Source organism: Catharus ustulatus, chromosome 5 (genome assembly GCF_009819885.2).
Source record: "Catharus ustulatus isolate bCatUst1 chromosome 5, bCatUst1.pri.v2, whole genome shotgun sequence".
In the NCBI taxonomy this organism is placed as follows: domain Eukaryota; kingdom Metazoa; phylum Chordata; class Aves; order Passeriformes; family Turdidae; genus Catharus; species Catharus ustulatus.
In genome coordinates, this window is record NC_046225.1 from 76,250,100 (window position 1) to 76,269,462 (window position 19,363).

The following is a 19,363-nucleotide window of genomic DNA, read 5'->3' on the forward strand; positions in this document are numbered from 1 at the left end:
CCCATTGGCGCACGGTCCCACCGCGCTCCTTCCCATTGGTCAGCGCCGCCATCAATCACGCGCGAGGCGGCGCGGGCAGCTCGCTGTCACCGCGGTGTCCGCTGCCAAATAGTGCTCCATTGCATTTCCCTCCCTGCCAAATTGTGCTCCCCGCCCGCCCCCGGGAAGGTTCTGGGCGTGCGCGGTGCATTGTGGGGGGGCCGGGAGCGAGCAGCCGCCGCGATGATGGTGAGTGCCCCCCGCATCCGCCGCCATCCGCCGCCATCCGCCGCTGTCCCCGCGTCCCGCCGGCCTGCCCGGGCCGCCGTGTCCCCGCCGCGCCCCACGGACCGCCTGTGGAGGGCTGGCGGCGGCTTGGGCCGCGGGGATGGAGCCGCCGTGGCGCGCAGGCCTGGCCGTGCTCGGGCTGTGCCGGGGCCGCGCCCCGCCGGGGCCGGGCTGGAAGGGATGGGAGCGGGCAGCTCCGAGCTCCATCCCGCAGCCCTGGAGGGGATGGGAGCGGCAGCTCCGAGCTCCGTCCCGCAGCCCTGGAAGGGATGGGAGCGGGCAGCTCCGAGCTCCGTCCCGCAGCCCTGGAGGGGATGGGAGCGGGCAGCTCGGAGCTGTGTCCCGCAGCGCTGGAAGGGATGGGAGCGGGCAGCTCCGAGCTGTGTCCCGCAGCCCTGGAAGGGATGGGAGCGGGCAGCTCCGAGCTGTGTCCCGCAGCCCTGGAAGGGATGGGAGCGGGCAGCTCCGAGCTGTGTCCCGCAGCCCTGGAAGGGATGGGAGCGGGCAGCTCCGAGCTCCGTCCCGCAGCCCTGGAAGGGATGGGAGCGGCAGCTCCGAGCTCCGTCCCGCAGTGCTGGAAGGGATGGGAGCGGGCAGCTCCGAGCTCCGTCCCGCAGCCCTGGAAGGGATGGGAGCGGCAGCTCCGAGCTCCGTCCCGCAGCCCTGGAGGGGATGGGAGCGGGCAGCTCCGAGCTGTGTCCCGCAGCCCTGGAGGGGATGGGAGCGGGCAGCTCCGAGCTGTGTCCCGCAGCCCTGGAGGGGATGGGAGCGGGCAGCTCCGAGCTGTGTTCCGCAGCCCTGGAAGGGATGGGAGCGGCAGCTCCGAGCTGTGTCCCGCAGCCCTGGAAGGGATGGGAGCGGGCAGCTCCGAGCTCCGTCCCGCAGCCCTGGAGGGGATGGGAGCGGGCAGCTCCGAGCTCCATCCCTCAGACCTGGAGGGGATGGGAGCGGGCAGCTCCGAGCTGTGTCCCGCAGTGCTGGAGGGGATGGGAGCGGCAACTCCGAGCTCCGTCCCGCAGTGCTGGAGGGGATGGGAGCGGGCAGCTCCGAGCTCCATCCCGCAGCCCCATGGCCTCGGTCCCGGCTCCGAGCCCCGCGGTGATGCGGGAGGTGGATGTGTCTCCACCCTGCTTGCCCCGGGGATAAACGGTTCCTTTTCTCTTGGGGTTTCTGCTCTGCTGGGTGTGTAGCAAAGCTGTCCGTTTTCTTCCACAAAATCTCTCCAAGTTTCAGGCTCACAGAATAGGCAGGGCTGGAGATGGCTCAGCTCAGCCCAGGCAGGGGCACCTGGAGCAGGTGACACAGGAAGGTGTTCAGGTTTGGGATGTCTGCAGAGGGGACACTCCAGGCCCTCCCTGTGCACCTGTCCCATGCTGTCACCCTCCCTGCAAAGGAGTTCTTTGTCATGTTGAGGTGGAACTTCTGTGTTTTAATTTATGTGCTGTTGCTGGGCACCACCAGAAAGAGCCTGGCACCAGTCTCGTGGCATCACCGTGTGTGGGTTGATTTGTGTGGATTGATTTGTGTGGATTGATTTGTGTGGATTGATGGGATCCCCTCTCAGCCTTCCCTTCTCCAGCCTAACCAGGCCCAGCTCCCGCAGGATGCTCCAGACCCCAAAGATGTTTTTTATGCCCATCACTGACCCCTCTCCTTTTTTTGTTCTTGTGACCCCTCAGTGTGACAAGCACAGTTTAATGTTGCTCTGGGCCTGCTGGCAGCTGCTCCAAACCATGCATCCCAAATTTTGGCTGTGTTTGGGCTTTGCCTGAGCTCTGCCTGTGGGCTGGTTGCAGCACTCTGGGAATGGTTTGGGTTGGAAGGGACCTTAAAACCCATCCAGTGGCAGGGACAGCTCGTCACTGTCCCAGGCTGCTCCAGGCCCCATCCAGCCTGGCCTTGGATGCTGCCAGGGATGGGGCAGCCACAGCTGCTCTGGTGTTTCCACCACCCAGATTTGGTTCCTCAGTGTCTGTAATTTCTGCATGTTCTGGTTCCTCCAGGCCAGCATCAGCTCAGAACCTCGGGACTATGGTGGAATTCCCAGTGCCAGGGAGGGGGAAGAGCAGAGCAATCACAACAGATCTGTATTTTCGGTCTGTGTCTGTGGGGTGTGTGGGGTCTGTGGGGTGGGGATGACAGCCCTGTGCTCCTCCCTGCAGCCCACTCCGGTTATCCTGCTCAAGGAGGGCACGGACACCTCGCAGGGCATCCCGCAGCTGGTGAGCAACATCAACGCGTGCCAGGTGATCGCCGAGGCCGTGCGCACCACGCTGGGCCCGCGCGGCATGGACAAGCTCATCGTGGATGATCGGGGTGTGTCCTGCACTCAGATATTCCCTGTCCTTCACTCAGTTATCCCTGTGCCCTTCACTCAGTTATTCCCTGTGCCCTTCACTCAGTTATTCCTGTGTCCTTCACTCAGTTATTCCCTGTGCCCTTCACTCAGTTATTCCTGTGTCCTTCACTCAGTTATCCCTGTGCCCTTCACTCAGTTATTCCTGTGCCCTTCACTCAGTTATTCCCGTGCCTTTCCTGCCCTGCAGTCACAGTCCAGCCCTGCACTGGCACTGGTGTCACATACAGCAGCCTCAGCCTGCGCTGGGCTCGGCTCTCACAGCACTGATGGCCTGTCCTGGTGTCACTTGGACACCCTGGTGTCCCCTGGGGAGTAAAGGACAGTTGGTGTCCCCTATAGAATAAAGGACAGTTGGTGTCCCCTGTAGAATAAAGGACAGTAGGGACAGTTGATGTCCCCTGTAGAGTAAAGGACTGTTGATGTTCCCTGTAGAATAAAGGACAGTAAGGACAGTTGTTGTCCCCTGTAAAGGACAGTTGGTGTCCCCTATGGAATGAAGGACAGTTGTTGTCCCCTGTAGAATAAAGGACAGTTGGTGTCTCCTGTAGAATGCAGGAAAATCAATGTCTCCTATAAAATTAAATGACAATTGATACACCCTATAGAATAAAGGACAGTTGGTATCCCTTATAGAGTAAAGTATAGTTGATACCCCCTATAGAATAAATAACAATTGCTAGTCCCCTATAGAGTAAAGGACTATTGATGTCCCCTATAGAATAAAGGACAATTAATGTCTCCTATAGAGTAAAGGACAGTTGATGTCCCCTGTAGAATAAATGACAGTTGGTGTCCCTTATAAAGTACAATTGATACTCCCCATAGAAAAAATGACAATTGCCAGTCACCTATAGAGTAAAGGACTATTGATGTCCTCTATAGAATAAAGGACAATTTCCAGTCTCTTATAGAGTAAAGGACAATTTCCAGTCCCCTATAGAATAAATGACAATTTCCAGTCCCCTGTAGAGTAAAGGACAGTTGCCAGTCCAGCCTGGGATTCCCTATTTGCCCCTGCTGTCAGTGGGGTTGGATGTATCCAGTGCAGGTCCATGCCCCAGGAGAAGCAGAGTCTTGAATGCCCTCATTCTGAAAACACGTGTAAGAAGTCACCAAACAAATTATTCAATATTTTTGTTCCTGAAGGGTGGAGTGAAAAGTGTTGTCTTCAAGTAGTTTGTACAAATAGGAGCTGTAATAAAATCCTTGTTCAAAAGGATAATTGGATTTAAATTTATCTAATAACTAACATGATTTCTAGGCCCTTTTTTCATGAGTCTCAGACTAGAATATGGTTTTATCTGTCTGGGGAAGCTGTTGAGAAGAGGGAAATGAATTCCAAACCTTTGTTGGTGTGGAAAGTTGTTCTGCTGTCAGCCTGAACCTGCTACACAATTGGGCTGAAAGGTCTCAGTTCTGGTGGAGCAGAGGAACCTGCTGAGCTCTCCTGGGAGCCCCCAGAGACAGGGCTTTACCCCTGGCAGTGAAGAGCTGTGTTTAACTTCCTTTTCTCCCTGAACCCAGGCAAAGCCACCATCTCCAACGACGGGGCCACCATCCTGAAGCTGCTGGACGTCGTCCATCCGGCCGCCAAGACCTTGGTGGACATCGCCAAGTCCCAGGATGCAGAGGTGGGAGGGGAGCCTGGCAGTGCCAGAGCTGTGCCAGAGCTGAGCCTGGCTGGGCCTGGCAGTGCCAGAGCTGTGCCAGAGCTGAGCCTGGCTGGGCCTGGCAGTGCCACAGCTGTGCCAGAGCTGAGCCTGGCTGGGCCTGGCAGTGCCACAGCTGTGCCAGAGCTGAGCCTGGCTGGGCCTGGCAGTGCCAGAGCTGTGCCAGAACTGAGCCTGGCTGGGCCTGGCAGTGCCAGAGCTGTGCCAGAACTGAGCCTGGCTGGGCCTGGCAGTGCCAGAGCTGTGCCAGAGCTGAGCCTGGCTGGGCCTGGCAGTGCCAGAGCTGTGCCAGAGCTGAGCCTGGCTGGGCCTGGCAGTGCCAGAGCTGTGCTAGAGCTGAGCCTGGCTGGGCCTGGCAGTGCCAGAGCTGTGCTAGAGCTGAGCCTGGCTGGGCCTGGCAGTACCAGAGCTGGGCCTGGCTGTGCCAGAACTGAGCCTGACTGGGCCTGGCAGTGCCACAGCTGTGCCAGAGCTGAGCCTGGCTGGGCCTGGTAGTGCCAGAGCTGAAACTGGGCTCTGGCACTGGGAACTGCTCATGGAGTGCTGGGACTGGCTCTGCCTGCCCTGGAGCCAGCCTGGGAGAACTGGGAATGTTCCCCTGGAGAAGGGAAAATGCCGGGGAATGCTCAGAGTCCCTGCAGGGGCTCCAGGAGAGCTGGAGAGGGACTGGGGACAAGGGCTGGAGGGACAGGACACAGGGAATGGCTTCACTGGGAAAGGGGAGATTGGGCTGGGATCTGGGCAAGGAATTCCTGCCTGGGAGGATGGGGAGGGGCTGGGCTGGAATTCCCAGATTTGCTGGGGCTGCCCCTGGATCCCTGGAGTGTCCAAGGCCAGGCTGGACACTGGGGACAGTGGGAGGTGTCCCTGCCATGGCAGAGGTGGCACTGGATGGGCTTTGAAGTCCCTTCCCATCCAGACTGCTCTGAATCACTGAGGAATTCAGCCACAAATTTGAGAGCAGAGAAAATCCTGAGCTCTGGTTTCCCTGGAATCTCTGGAGGGGCTCTGCAGCTGCTCTCAGGTGGCCTGTACAGCGTGGGGGTGACACTGTGAGGGTGACACTGTGAGGGTGATAATGTGAGGAGGGTGACACACTGTCCCCTGTCCGTGCAGGTGGGTGATGGCACCACGTCTGTGACCCTGCTGGCTGCTGAGTTCCTGAAGCAGGTGAAGCCCTACGTGGAGGAGGGGCTCCATCCCCAGATCATCATCCGCGCCTTCCGCACGGCCACGCAGCTGGTGAGGCACGGGGGGACAGCTCTGGGCCACCCCACAGGGACAGGGACACTGCCAGGGAATGGGAATGGGCATGGGGAGTGCCCCAGCCATCTCCTACTGCCAGCCTGCACCTCTGCCACGCTGCAGCTTCCTTTGGGGATTTTCCCAGGGAAGGAGGGATAAATGGGAAACTCATTCCCCATTCTCCTGTTCTCTGCTGCTTTTTAGTAAACCAGATGTCCCCTGGAGCCTCTTGGTCTCATTAAGGTGATTTTTGGAGGTTCACTCCTCAACAGCCCTTTGATTGCCAGGATCTCTGCTGAAAACAGAAACAGCAGCTCTGAGCCTCCTCCCACTCCTCATTTATTGGTGTGTTCCCTGGAATTACTGCCCTGGCAGGGGTGGAATAGCTTAAACCCCTGAAACTCCAGTGACGTTGGAGCAGAGAACAAAAGATAAAATACAAAGAGAGAGGCTGGAGATCTCACCAGCTCAGGAGAATAAATCATTAATGCAGCTGTTGCCTTTTTGCCAGGCTGTGAACAAGATCAAAGACATCGCTGTCTCTGTGAAGAAGGAGGATAAAGAGTAAGTTTCCCTTGGAGGTGCCCTGCTTGTGTTCTGGGCTCCACCCAGCTGCTCTGAGGCTGCTCCTGAGTTCTGTGCTGAGCTGGGACCTGGAGCTGCAGCCCCACACTGGGGATGTTCCCAATTTCCCTGGAATTCCCTGCTCCTCCAGGGGCAGTGCTCTCCCTTGGCTGCAGGGATGATGTAGGGCAGTGTCTCCCAGTGCTCGTGGAGGGAGCTGGGCACCAAAATAAGTGGCCTGATTTCCTTTTTCTTGGAGCTCTTGCTGCAGTCAGTGGCAGTTTAAATCTCAGCAGTTCCCTGAGCATCAGATCCCTTTTTAGCTGTCATAGCCCAAGGTAGATGCTCATAGCAGTGATCCCTTCAGCTGAGGTGAGAATGCTGCAGTTCCTTTCCTCCCTGGAATTTAAGCTCTTGTCTGCTTGACCCTGTTGATATCTGCAGTTAATTTGAAATATTTCAACTGCATAAGCATCTTGGATAAACAAAAATGGGTTGTCCAAACCAGATGCTAAAAAAATGCTGGAAAAAAGCCAAATGTGGTTCTGTGATGGGAAATAGAGTGGATCCACATCTCTCTGTGTCACCCACCCTGCTGCACATTTATTACCTGAGTTAGTGCTTGAGGGAACTGCTGCCTTTGGAGGGTTACAGAATCATCTTCCTGCCTTGGGAGGAAGGAAAGCACCTGCACTTTTCTGATTTTAGGTCCATAAAAGCTGATCAGCCTCATCAGTGCTGGGCTGATGCTCGAGCTGTAAAGAGGAGCCTGGGATTTGTCAGTCTGGGATTTGTGCCTTGTTCTCCCATGACAGCAGGGAACTGAGCTTTGCCTCTGTCACAGAGGATTTTGGGCCCCTCATGACAAGACAGAGGGGCTGGAGAATTCCTGAGGGAGCTGGGAGGGCTCAGCCTGGAGAAAAGGAGGCTCAGGGGGCCCTTGTGGCTCTGCACAACTCCCTGCCAGGAGGGGACACCGGGGGGATTTGGGATCTGGGAACAGGGACAGGACACAGGGAACAGCTCAGGGTGGGAATTGGGGAATTTCTCCATGGAAAGGGCAGGGGTGCAGTCCCATCCCTGTGGGGATTTCAGATCCCTGTGGATGTGGCACTTGGGACAGGGGGCAGTGCTGGCCCTGGCAGTGCTGGGCTGATTGATCTCCAAGGTATTTTCCAGCCCAAACCTGTGATTCAGGAAGCCACGTAGGGTGTTTGGGGCTTGTGAAAAGATCTGGCAGGGAACCAAAGCTTTGCTTTCCCTTTCCTGCAGTGAGCAGAGGAGTCTCCTGGAAAAGTGTGCAGCCACAGCCCTGAGCTCCAAGCTGATCTCCCAGAGCAAGGAGTTCTTCTCCAAGATGGTTGTGGATGCTGTGATGATGTTGGATGACTTGTTACAGCTCAAGATGATTGGGATAAAGAAGGTGCAAGGAGGAGCTTTGGAAGTAAGTGAAGTTCCTGAAGGGATGGGGCACAGGGATCCCAGCTCTGGTGGTGCCTGGCTCTAGCAGAAGTGCAGCCTGGCTTGACAGTGCCTGGTGGGAATTCCCAAAGTGGAACTAAGCTGTTGGTGTGAGGAGGAAGCTTGGCAGACAGGGCTGGGTTTCTTTTCCTTAGGTAGAGTTTGTGGTTTTTGAGCTAAGTACACTCTTCACCTCACTGCAGCAAAAGTTACTGATAAAATTCCATTTCTCTCTCTGCAAATAAGTTATGTTTCTGTTTTTGTGGAAGTCTTTGTTACTTCTGGATCCAAAATTCCTGGCTGTGTGTAGAATTACTGGGTTGGAAAAGTGCAAGGAAAACCTCCTGAAACTGGTGTGGTGGTGGCAGGGCAGGTGGAAATGTGATTTATGCCACAGTGCTGGAAAAGCTGTTGTGTGTGGATATGTGGTGGGGGATTGTTCCTGGCTGTGGGGCAGCCCCAGAGGAGAGGGAGATGCACATCCTGATTTCTACACCCAGGAAATGGAGGAGCTCAGGGAATGGTGATGGACAGGCCTGTCCTGCTGCAGAAAATCTGGGAGGAGGTGGTGGAGCTTGGAAAGACAAACCAGAGCAAAAACCAGCCCCCAGTGGGGCTGTGGATGAGAAATATCAGAAGTTCAAAGGGGAGGGAGATCAGGGAGAGAACTGATTGCTCCATTCCTTGATCTTCAGGTTGTGTGAGGAGCTTTTGGCTGCTGAGTTCTGAGGGATAGAGAGGAAGCTGTTTTGTGAGCTGAAAGAAATCCTTGCTGCTTGTTTCCTCTGAAAGTGGGTTAATAAAGGAGACAGTGCAGGGAAGGCTCTGCAAATGAGGCTCTGGGGGCAGGGAGTGTCCTGTGGGAGTTGTTCTTAACCCTGTGCAGAAAACCTGAGGGCTGAGCCTGAGGCAAATGCCTTTTGTTCCAGGACTCACAGCTGGTGGCTGGAGTTGCCTTTAAGAAAACCTTCTCCTATGCTGGGTTTGAGATGCAGCCCAAGAAGTACCAGTCCCCCAAAATCGCCCTGCTCAACGTGGAGCTGGAGCTGAAAGCTGAGAAGGACAATGCTGAGATCAGAGTGAACACAGTGGAGGTGAGAGCACAGGGGAGCCTGGGCTGCTTCCTCATCCCTGCCACACCTGGGGCCAACAGCCCAGGTGAGGCTGAGATGGGAGAGCTGGGAATGTTCCCCTGGAGAAGGGAAAATGCCAGGGAATGCTCAGAGTCCCTGCAGGGGCTCCAGGAGAGCTGGAGAGGGACTGGGGACAAGGGCTGGAGGGACAGGACACAGGGAATGGCTTCACTGGGAAAGGGGAGATTGGGCTGGGATGTGGGGAAGGAATTCCTGCCTGGGCTGGAATTCCCAGATTTGCTGGGGCTGTCCCTGGATCCCTGCAGTGTCCAAGGCCAGGTTGGACATTGGGGCTGGGAGCACCCTGGGATGGTGGAAGGTGTCCCTGCCCATGGATGACCTTTAAAAGGTCCCTTCCCACCCAAACCATTCCATGCTAAAGGAGTTTCTGCCCATCCCTCACCTTTGGGAGCACCTGGTGGGTTGTGCTGCCCTGTGGGGTGAGGGTGCAGCAGGCTGGGAGTCACAGCAGGTTCAGGACACATTTGGGAGCTGTCACCCTGCCCCAGCTCTGTGCTGGTGGCCTTAGGCTCAGGTTCAAGCAGCATTTGGGCAGTGCAGGGAGCAGGGCACTCCTGGCAGCTGCACCTGGGGCATCCCTGTGACAGGAACACGTGTCCCTCTCTCCTGCCAGGATTACCAGGCCATCGTGGATGCAGAGTGGAACATCCTGTATGACAAACTGGACAAAATCCACAAGTCAGGAGCCAAGGTGGTGCTGTCCAAGCTCCCCATTGGGGACGTGGCCACCCAGTACTTTGCAGACAGGGACATGTTCTGTGCTGGCCGTGTCCCAGAGGAGGATCTCAAGAGGACCATGATGGTGAGCTCCCCTGGCTTGGAGGAAAGCCTCTGCTCAGTTCTGCCCCCCAGGCTGGGCATTCCCAAACACTGCTCTCACTGCTCCTTCCAGGGATTTGAAAGGACAAGGCTGTTCCTTGGTGGGCTGAGCAGTCACACACTGACAGTGTGGTGTTTTATATAAAAATCTGATCAGTGCATCAGTAGAGATTTATTTTCCTGAGTTCTTCCCTGTTCCAGCATGAATTTTTATTTTTTTTCCCTGAGCTTTCTTTGTGTATCTCCTGGACTTTGGAACCTGTGTGTCAGCACCTTGAAGCTGCATAAACTTATTTTGCTGTTGAGGGTTGGCCTGGCTCCTTTAGAGGAGGGGAGGGAGGGTTTTCCTGAATCTGCAGGGTGGGTTTGCCCCAGCCCAAAGCTGGGCTGTCCCTGCAGAGGTTGGTGTGGGTTGTCAGCACTGGTAATTGCATGTTTGTCTCCATTCCCTGCAGGCCTGTGGGGGATCCATCCAGACCAGTGTCAATGCCCTGTCAGATGATGTGCTGGGCCGCTGTGAGCTCTTTGAGGAGACCCAGATTGGGGGAGAGAGGTAAAAACACCAGCTGCAAATAGTGCTGTGCAAGCCTTCTCATGGGGGGTGGAAAAGTTGGGCTCAGAGCATTGGCAGGGTCAACATCTCTCAAGCTGTTGAGATGAAAACAAGATTGTTTAAAAAATGTCTATTTTATTGTAGCCAAAAGCTGCTTTTTGAGGCTGAGGGAGGGGGCAGGTGCAAGATTTCATTGAGATCCCTCTTGTAAATGCTTTTAAAAATACACATTTATTCTGCAGTGCCTTGTAAGAACACAGTGGTGCTGTAGCATTTGCAATGGAAAACAATCACATTTTGGGGTTAATAATGGCACTTCTGTGGTACTGTAGCATTTGTAATGGAAAACCACCACTTTTTGGGGTTGATGGTGGCACTTTTGTGATGTCCCACTTGACACTTCCCTGTCATTGGGGACAGTACAGTGTGGTCCTTCCTGCTGCTGGAGGAGCAGTCCTGTTTGAGGCTGCACTCTGTGCTCCTGCCAGACTGGGAGCAGCAGGTCAGGGAATTCCTGGCAGCAGGAAGAGAACAGATTTCGCTGGAATTTCACTTCTGCATTCCCTGGCTGCTCCTCAGGACCCACTGTGGCTGTGAGGGTGTCCTGGTTTGGAGGACAGGTGTCTGCTGAGAAAGGCAGGAGCCTCTCTTTGAAATGGAGAATGCAAACCCCCTCCCTCCAAATTATTATAATTTTGAAATCAAGGGGCTCTCAGGCAAAGATATGGGAATTAGGAATAACAGTTCTTTACTAGGGAAATTAAAATAGAAATACAGCACTACAAAGAACAAACCCCAAACCCTGACACAGTCAGAGTACAACCTGACACCCGTCAGGCAGGGTGTTGGCAGCAGTCCCATCCCATGGTGGCTGCATCCTCCTGCAGTGACAGATGTGGCTCAGCTGGAGCAGTGCTCCTGTACAAGGTGCAGTTTCCTCCAAAGCTCCAGTGGTGATGTGGAAGGGTCTGGTTTTCCTCTGGGATCCAGTGGAAAAAGGGCTCCCCTGGTGTTTCAGAATCTCAGTTTTTATCTTGGTAGGAAAGGCTTGGGTCTTCCCCCTGGCTGGAGCAACTCCCAATGGGATGCAGTAATTTTATCAGTGCCACAGTGGGACTCAATGGCCATGAGCAGAAAATGACTGGCTGGAGGAAGGATGGGTTGTGAAAAGATAAAGAACACTGCCCTGCCTGGCTTATAAAATATTACCATTAACAGAAGGTATCTCCCATGGAGATAAAGAACACTGCCCCAGCTGGTTTTTAGCAGCTTGTCCATTAACAGAGATATCCCACAGAGATCAGGATCACTGCCCCACCTGGTCTCAACAGACGGTGACACAACAGACACTTTTGGTCACATCCTGTGTTACAACCCACATCAGAGGGGCACAGGGCTGGCTCTGTTGCCTCCCTGGGTGCCCAGCAGCAGCCTCCCCATGCCCACCCCCTCCCTGTGGCAGGTACAACTTGTTCACGGGCTGCCCCAAGGCCAAGACGTGCACCATCATCCTGCGCGGGGGCGCCGAGCAGTTCATGGAGGAGACGGAGCGCTCGCTGCACGACGCCATCATGATCGTCAGGAGAGCCATCAAGGTGAGCTGCCCTGCCCTGCTGGCTGATTTGGGCTTTGGGAGACCTCTCAGTGGGCTCCCCCTAGGAAACAGATCCCATCAGGCCCTCCCCAGCTGGTTCAGGGAAATAGTTCCTTGGAGAGAAGTAGAAAAAACCTGTTTATTTAACAGGCAGAGCACTCCCCAGCACAAAAATGAGCAATGAACAGCAGAACCTCTCACTGCTGATACCTCTCTATTCTGAAAAATTCAGAAGAGTCCCTTCCATGGGTTGCAGCCCAGCTCACTCTGTTTTTAGTTTTTTTGGTGCTGGGAAATGTCACAGCCCAGGCCAGGCCTGGTGTGAGCTCCCAGTGCTCCTCTGGGTTTGCAGTTCAGAGCACGTTCAGACAATTCCAAGAAAAAGGAAAAAAGGCCACAGTTCAGGGAATTTCTGTGTCTCAGCTAGCCCGAAAAACTAACCAGAAGCAAAGGAGAGCTCTCTCCTGCTGCCCACTGCAGACAGCCCAGTCTGTGAGAAGGGTTCTGGGGAGCAAGTGCAGTCTGGTAACAAATCTGCACCTCTTGTCTGCCCCTCACTCCTGGAATCAGTCTGAAACTGCAGAACTCAATATCCAACACCAACAGCACAGACAATTGGGGATGTACAAACATCATAAAGTCATCCCAAGCCCTGGCTTTGTGCCTTGGCACAGGCAGAGCTGCTGGAGCCTCCTCACTCGCTGGGCTGGGCTGAGGGCTGTGTGAGGGGAGCTCATCCCCTGCATCACTCAAGGGCAGTTCCTTGGCTGCTCAGCTGGCTCTGGCAGCGTTCCCAGCTGCTTTCCAGGCACGCCTGGGCTTTGCCTGCACTTCTGTGCAGCTGGACCTCGTGCTTGCTCCATCCCCCACCCTCGAGGGAACAATAAATAACCTGGCTGTGCTTCAGGACACTGAACAGCAGATTGATGGCACGTGTGTGTCCATGCCCAAAAAGGCATTGACCCCTCTGTGGGTGCCCAGTCTGAGGGCATGGCAGTGCCCTGGCTCTGGGGGCAGGCTGGGGGCACCAGAGATGTCCAGGGCCTCTCTGGGTGTGTGTTTGGTCCTGGGTGACACTGCCAGCTCTGGGTGTTTCTGGGTTGCACAAAAACCTGTGGCTGTAGGAATGGCTTCTGGTTAAGAGCAGCTCTGAGGCTGCATGTCCTGAGGGGCTGAGGAGAATCATGTCAGGATTTTTGGAGCTCTTGATTTTAGACAGAAGGCCCTGATCTCCTTAACAGCAGAACTGAGCTGCATGGTGCTGCTGCCAGTACCTTTGGTTTGGATGCTTTATGGAAGGGAAATTTCTGTGAGCTGCCATCCCTCAATTTGGGTGTAGTGTCCCCAAACCCCCCTTTGTCCTGTGCACAGCTGGGCTGAGCTGCTGGAGCTGTCCCTGGAGGTTCTTGGCCTGTCCCTGCCACTGCCAGCAGTGCTGTGACACAGCCCAGGGACAGCAGCACCCAGGCTGTGCATGGCTGTTGATGGCTGGGGGGTTCTGTTGCCTGGCCTGTAAAGCCACAGCCTTCCCAGAGAGAGGGTCCCACAGGGGACAGGCTGCTGGGGTCTCCTGGCTGGTCTCTGGCCACCAGACAAACCTCAGCAGCTCTGATCAGGGATTGCAGCTCAGTGATTGCAGCTCAGTGATTGCAGCTCAGTGATTGCAGCCCTGCTTTCGAGGCTGTCCCAGGCTGACTCGGGACAGAGAACCATTGCAAGGCAAATTCCAGAGTTCCTTTATTATCCAGCAGCTCTCTGAAGGGGGTCAGGGACAGCAGCTCCCTAGGGAACTGGGGGAAAAGCTGGGGGTTTTATGGGGGAAAGCAAGGGTGGTACTGAGGGGGAAAGACCAGTGGGTTACAAAGGATGACCATGGGCATGGTGGGATCACTGAGAGCTCTTGGATTGAGGATGTGCCCACCTAAGGGACATCTCTCCAGGAGGGTTGAGATAGGCTGATCACCCCACCTAAGGGACATCTCTCCAGGAGGGTTGAGATAAGCTGATCACCCCACCTAAGGGACATCTCTCCAGGAGGGTTGAGATAAGCTGATCACCCCCGTAAGGGGCATCTCTCCAGGAGGGTTGAGATAAGCTGATCACAGCCCGTTCAGGGGCCATCCCTCCAGGAGGGTTGAGATAAGCTGATCACAGTTCAGGGGCCATCCCTCCAGGGCAGATCTGCCTCCCCAGCCCTGACAGAGCCCCGTGTCCCTGCAGAACGACTCGGTGGTGGCAGGCGGCGGGGCCATCGAGATGGAGCTCTCCAAGTACCTGCGGGACTACTCGCGCACCATCCCGGGCAAGCAGCAGCTGCTGATCGGCGCCTACGCCAAGGCCCTGGAGATCATCCCGCGGCAGCTCTGCGACAACGCCGGCTTCGACGCCACCAACATCCTCAACAAGCTGCGGGCCAAGCACGCACAGGTGGGGCCTGGAGCCCGGGGACACGGGGCCAAGGGACTGGAGCTTGGGTGTTAGAAGTTTTTCACCATTATGAGCTGCACCATTTTGACTAAAATTTTGGTCCAAACCCAAAGTACGGCTTATAATCAGGTGTGGTTTATATATGGACAGAGAATGAAAAGTTGCTGTTTTAGTTTGGAGGACAGGTGTCTGCTGAGAAAGGCAGGAGCTTCTCTCTGAAATGGAGAATGTAAACCCCCTCCCTCCAAATTATTATAATTTTGAAATCAAGGGGCTTTCAGGCAAAGATATGGGAATTAGGAATAACAGTTCTTTACTAGGGAAATTAAAATAGAAATACAGTACTACAAAGAACAAACCCCAAACCCTGACACAGTCAGAGTACAGCCTGACACCTGTCAGGCAGGGTGTTGGCAGCAGTCCCATTCCATGGTGGCTGCATCCTCCTGCAGTGACAGATGTGGCTCAGCTGGAGCAGTGCTCCTGTACAAGGTGCAGTTTCCTTCCAAAGGCTCAGGGATGATGTGGAGAAGTCCAGTTTTCCTCTGGAATACAGTGGAAAAAGGGCTCCCCTGGTGTTTCAGAATCTCAGTTTTTATCTTGGTAGGAAAGGCTTGGGTCTTCCCCCTGGCTGGAGCAACTCCCAATGGGATGCAGTAATTTTATCAGTGCCACAGTGGGACTCAATGGCCATGAGCAGACAATGACTGGCTGGAGGAAGGATGGGCTGTGAAAAGATAAAGAACAATGCCCTGCCTGGTTTCAATGGATGCCCATTAGCAGAATATCTCCCAGGGAGATCAGGATCACTGCCCCCACCCTCAACAGATGGTGACAGAACAGACACCTTTTATCACACTCTGCATTGTAATGTGCAGCTTATAATCAGGTGTGGCTTGTGTATGGACAGAGAATGAAAAGTTGCTGAAAACCAGAAGTGTGGCTCATTCTCAGTGTGGTTTATAATGGTGAAATTACTGTAATAGAGAATATAAATGCTTTGCCTGGGGAGGTGGTGCAATCACCATCCCTGGTGTGTTTAAAAAGACTGGGTGTGGCACTCAGTGCCATGGTTTAGTTGAGGTTTTAGGGGTTGGATTTGATGATCTTGGAGGTCTCTTCCAGCCTGGTTGTTCTGTGGTTCAGTGTGTGTGACTCCTTTCTCCTGGAGCCTGTCAGAGGCTGTAACTCGGCCCAGCCGTGTCCCCTTGGATTAAACACCGTGTTTGTTTGCCATCAGCTGTGGGCCTGGCACAGGCTGCTGTAAATGCAAAGGAGCTGTTTTCCCTTTGATCCCAGCTGGGAGTTGTGATTTGCTTCTCAAAGCATCATTTGTCAGGAGCTGCTGTGTTAAACATGGAAGAGCAGAGTGCAGGAGTTGGCTGAGCTGAGCATTTTACACAGGAGCTGCAGGTGCTGAGTGCTGCTCCTGTGGAGATCCAGTGGTTCTGTCACTCCAGCACGTTTCACCCTGCTGCTGCTGATGGGGCAGTGCCCCACAATGAGGGTGCAAAACCCAGTCATGGAAGGGGCTGCCCACGGAGTGCCCAGCCCTGGAGGTGTCCAGGGAAGGACTGGAGGTGGCACCCAGTGCTCTGGGCTGGTGACAAGGTGGGGATTGGGCACAGCTTGGACTGCATGGTCTGGGAGGGCTTTTCCAGCCTCGGTGACTCTGTGATCCTAAACTGGAACAGGCTCCCTCTTCATGAAGTGTGGCTGCACTGGTGGCTGAAAGCAAACACTTCTCGGTTTGGGCTTTTTGTGTTTTCCTCAAACAGCAAAAGGAGGGAGGCTCCAGCCTCTCCCTTCTCCTCTGCCTGCCCTTCCCTCCCAGCCTGTCCCTAAGGCCCACCAGCCCCGGGACTGTGTCCCCAGGGTGGGATGTGGCACTGATCTGTCCCCAGGGCAGGATGTGGCACTGATCTGTCCCTGTGTCCCCAGGGCGGGATGTGGCACTGATCCCTGTCCCCTCTATCCCCAGGGTGGGGTGTGGCACTGATCCCTCTGTCCCTCTGTCCCCAGGGCAGGATGTGGCACTGGTCCCTGTCCCTCTGTCTCCAGGGTGGGATGTGGCACTGATCTCTCTGTCCCTGTGTCCCCAGGGCAGGATGTGGCACTGATGTGTCCCCAGGGTGGCAGTGTCACTGATTTCTGTCCCTCTGTCCCCAGGGCAGGATGTGGCACTGATCTGTCCCTCTGTCCCCTCTGTCCCCAGGGCGGGATGTGGCACTGGTCCCTGTCCCTGTGTCCCCAGGGCAGGATGTGGCACTGATCTGTCCCCAGGGTGGCAGTGTCACTGATTTCTGTCCCTCTGTCCCCTCTGTCCCCAGGGCGGGATGTGGCACTGATCTGTCCCCAGGGTGGCAGTGTCACTGATCTCTATCCCCTCTCTCCCCTAGGGCAGGATGTGGCACTGATCTCTCTGTCCCCAGGGCAGTATGTGGCACTGATCTGTCCCCAGGGTGGCAGTGTCACTGATCTCTGTCCCCTCTCTCCCCTAGGGCAGGATGTGGCACTGATCTCTCTGTCCCCAGGGTGGCAGTGTCACTGATCTGTCCCTGTGTCCCCAGGGTGGGATGTGGCACTGATCCCTATCCCCAGGGTGGCAGTGTCACTGATCTGTCCCCTCTGTCCCCAGGGCGGGATGTGGCACTGGTCCCTGTCCCTGTGTCCCCAGGGTGGCAGTGTCACTGATCCCTGTCCCTGTGTCCCCAGGGCGGGATGTGGCACTGGTCCCTGTCCCTGTGTCCCCAGGGTGGCAGTGTCACTGATTTCTGTCCCTGTGTCCCCAGGGTGGCAGTGTCACTGATCTGTCCCTGTGTCCCCAGGGCAGTATGTGGCACTGATCTGTCCCCAGGGTGGCAGTGTCACTGATCCCTGTCCCCTGTGTCCCCAGGGCGGGATGTGGCACTGATCCCTGTCCCCAGGGTGGCAGTGTCACTGATCCCTGTCCCCTCTGTCCCTGTGTCCCCAGGGCGGGATGTGGTACGGCGTGGACGTGACCAACGAGGACATCGCTGACAATTTCTCGGCGTGCGTGTGGGAGCCGGCCGTGGTGCGGATCAACGCGCTGACGGCCGCCTCGGAGGCCGCGTGCCTGATCGTGTCCGTGGACGAGACCATCCGCAACCCCCGCTCCAGCGTGGAGGGAGCGCCCGGCGCTGCGCGGGGCCGCGGCCGCACCCGGCCCCACAACCACTGAGGGTGTCCTTCGTTAAACACCATGGTAATTAGTGACAGTCCTGCCTGGGGTCTGTCAGAGCTGCTCCTGCCCCAGCCCAGCCCAGCCCAGCCCGGCCCCACAGCCACTGAGGGTGTCCTTCGTTAAACCTGCGGTAATTAGTGACAGTCCTGCCTGGGGTCTGTCACAGGCTGCCTCTGCCCACACCCGGCCCCACAACCACTGAGGGTGTCCTTCGTTAAACCTGCGGTAATTAGTGACAGTCCTGCCTGGGGTCTGTCAGAGCTGCTCCTGCCCCAGCCCAGCCCAGCCCAGCCCGGCCCCACAGCCACTGAGGGTGTCCTTCGTTAAACACCATGGTAATTAGTGACAGTCCTGCCTGGGGTCTGTCACAGGCTGCCTCTGCCCACAGCCCAGCCCAGCCCCACAACCACTGAGGGTGTCCTTCGTTAAACACCATGGTAATTAGTGACAGTCCTGACAGAGGCTGCTCCTGCCCCAGCCCAGCCCGGCCCCACAACCACTGAGGGTGTCCTTCGTTAAACCTGCGGTAATTAGTGACAGTCCTGCCTGGGGTCTGTCAGAGCTGCTCCTGCCCCAGCCCAGCCCAGCCCAGCCCGGCCCCACAACCACTGAGGGCATCCTTCGTTAAACCTGCGGTAATTAGTGACAGTCCTGCCTGGGGTCTGTCACAGGCTGCCTCTGCCCACAGCCCAGCCCAGCCCAGCCCGGCCCCACAACCACTGAGGGCATCCTTCGTTAAACCCCTGGTAATTAATGGCAGCCCTGTCTGGGTTTGGTCAGAGGCTGCTCCTGCCCCAGCCCAGCCCTACAGCCACTGAAGGAATCCCTTCCTTAAACCCCTGGTAATTAGTGCAGCCCTGGCTGGGTTTGGGCAGAGGCAGCTCCTGTCCACAGCCACTGAGGGCATCCCTTCATTAAACCCTTGGTAATTAATGACAGTCCCACCTGGGTTTGGGCAGAGGCTGCTCCTGCCCCAGGCCAGCCCCACAACCACTGAAGGAATCTCTTCGTTAAACCCTTGGTAATTAGTGTGGCACTGGCTGGATTTGGGCAGAGGCTGCCCCTGCCCACAGCCACTGAGGGTCATTCCTTCATTAAACCCCTGGTAATTAGTGTGGCACTGGCTGGATTTGGGCAGAGGCAGCTCCTGTCCACAGCCACTGAGGGCATCCCTTCGTTAAACACCGCAGTAATCAGTGCAGCCCCGGCTGGGTTTGGGCAGAGGCAGCTCCTGGCCCTGCCCTGGGCATTCCCTGGAGCATTTCCCTGCTGGGGGCAGCAGCCAGCACAGGGAGGGGCTTTGGGCCTATTTATACTGGTTGTGTTTTGTTCTGCTGGGCACTCTGAGCCCAGGCTCACAATAAAACCAGTTTGTCTCTGTGGCAGGTTGGGCTGTGCTCTGTTCTCTGCTTCATTCCACACGGTGAGACCTCAGGACTGGAGTTCCATCTTTTTGTTTTTTGCTGTGTTTCAGAGCTGTGCTGGAGAGCAGGGCAGGCTGCAGGCACATCCCAGGAGTGCTCTGGGATGGAGCAGCTCTGTGTGTGCTTGGAGCTCTGAGCTGCTCAGGGACATCTCAACTGGCTCTTGCCCAATGGGGCATTCTCATTTTCCAGTTTGCTTCATGGGAGGAGGCTCAGGGTGGCAGCCACAGCTGCTCTGGGTGCTCTCAGCACCCTCAGTGCTCCCCCCATGCTGCCCCTGTATCCCAGTTTGTCCCAGTGCCCTGTAATGCCAGACCAGTGGAGCCCACAGACCTGCAGAGGGAGTCAGGACACTCCCAGTATGTCCCAAACACCAACTGGTGTCACTGGTGCGGGTCCAGTGTGACCAGAGTGAAAACCCAGCTGGATCTCCAGAGTCTTTATTCAACACTGAATCATAAAATAGCTCTTTACACGCTTGGCTGGGGGTTGTTTCTCTGTAATTCTTTAAATACACATTGTTTACACTTGCCAAAGTTTCAAAGCAACAACATCAAAGTGCGTCTACAGGTGAGAGTTCCAACCAAAGTGCTAAAACCACGGACTCCTGGGCAGAGCTGG

The 19,363-nt window shown here is 55.9% G+C and overlaps 1 protein-coding gene across 2 annotated transcripts; it reads left to right on the forward strand.

The window, feature by feature from the left end:
- The first annotated feature begins 123 nt into the window (after positions 1 to 123).
- Positions 124 to 18,703, forward strand: CCT7 (chaperonin containing TCP1 subunit 7). 2 transcript variants are annotated; one of them, XM_033059699.1, is made up of 13 exons: positions 124 to 228; positions 2,430 to 2,583; positions 4,151 to 4,257; positions 5,413 to 5,538; positions 6,053 to 6,105; positions 7,378 to 7,549; positions 8,496 to 8,660; positions 9,334 to 9,522; positions 9,995 to 10,092; positions 11,555 to 11,687; positions 13,907 to 14,113; positions 17,088 to 17,317; positions 17,428 to 18,703. In XM_033059699.1, the coding sequence occupies exons 1-12, from the start codon at positions 223 to 225 to the stop codon at positions 17,313 to 17,315; spliced, it is 1,638 nt and encodes a 545-aa protein (XP_032915590.1). In that variant the 5' UTR covers positions 124 to 222; the 3' UTR covers positions 17,316 to 17,317; positions 17,428 to 18,703. The 2 variants fall into 2 exon arrangements, with proteins under 2 accessions (XP_032915590.1, XP_032915589.1); XM_033059698.1 differs by having other exon boundaries at positions 17,088 to 18,703.
- Positions 18,704 to 19,363: the final 660 nt, after the last annotated feature.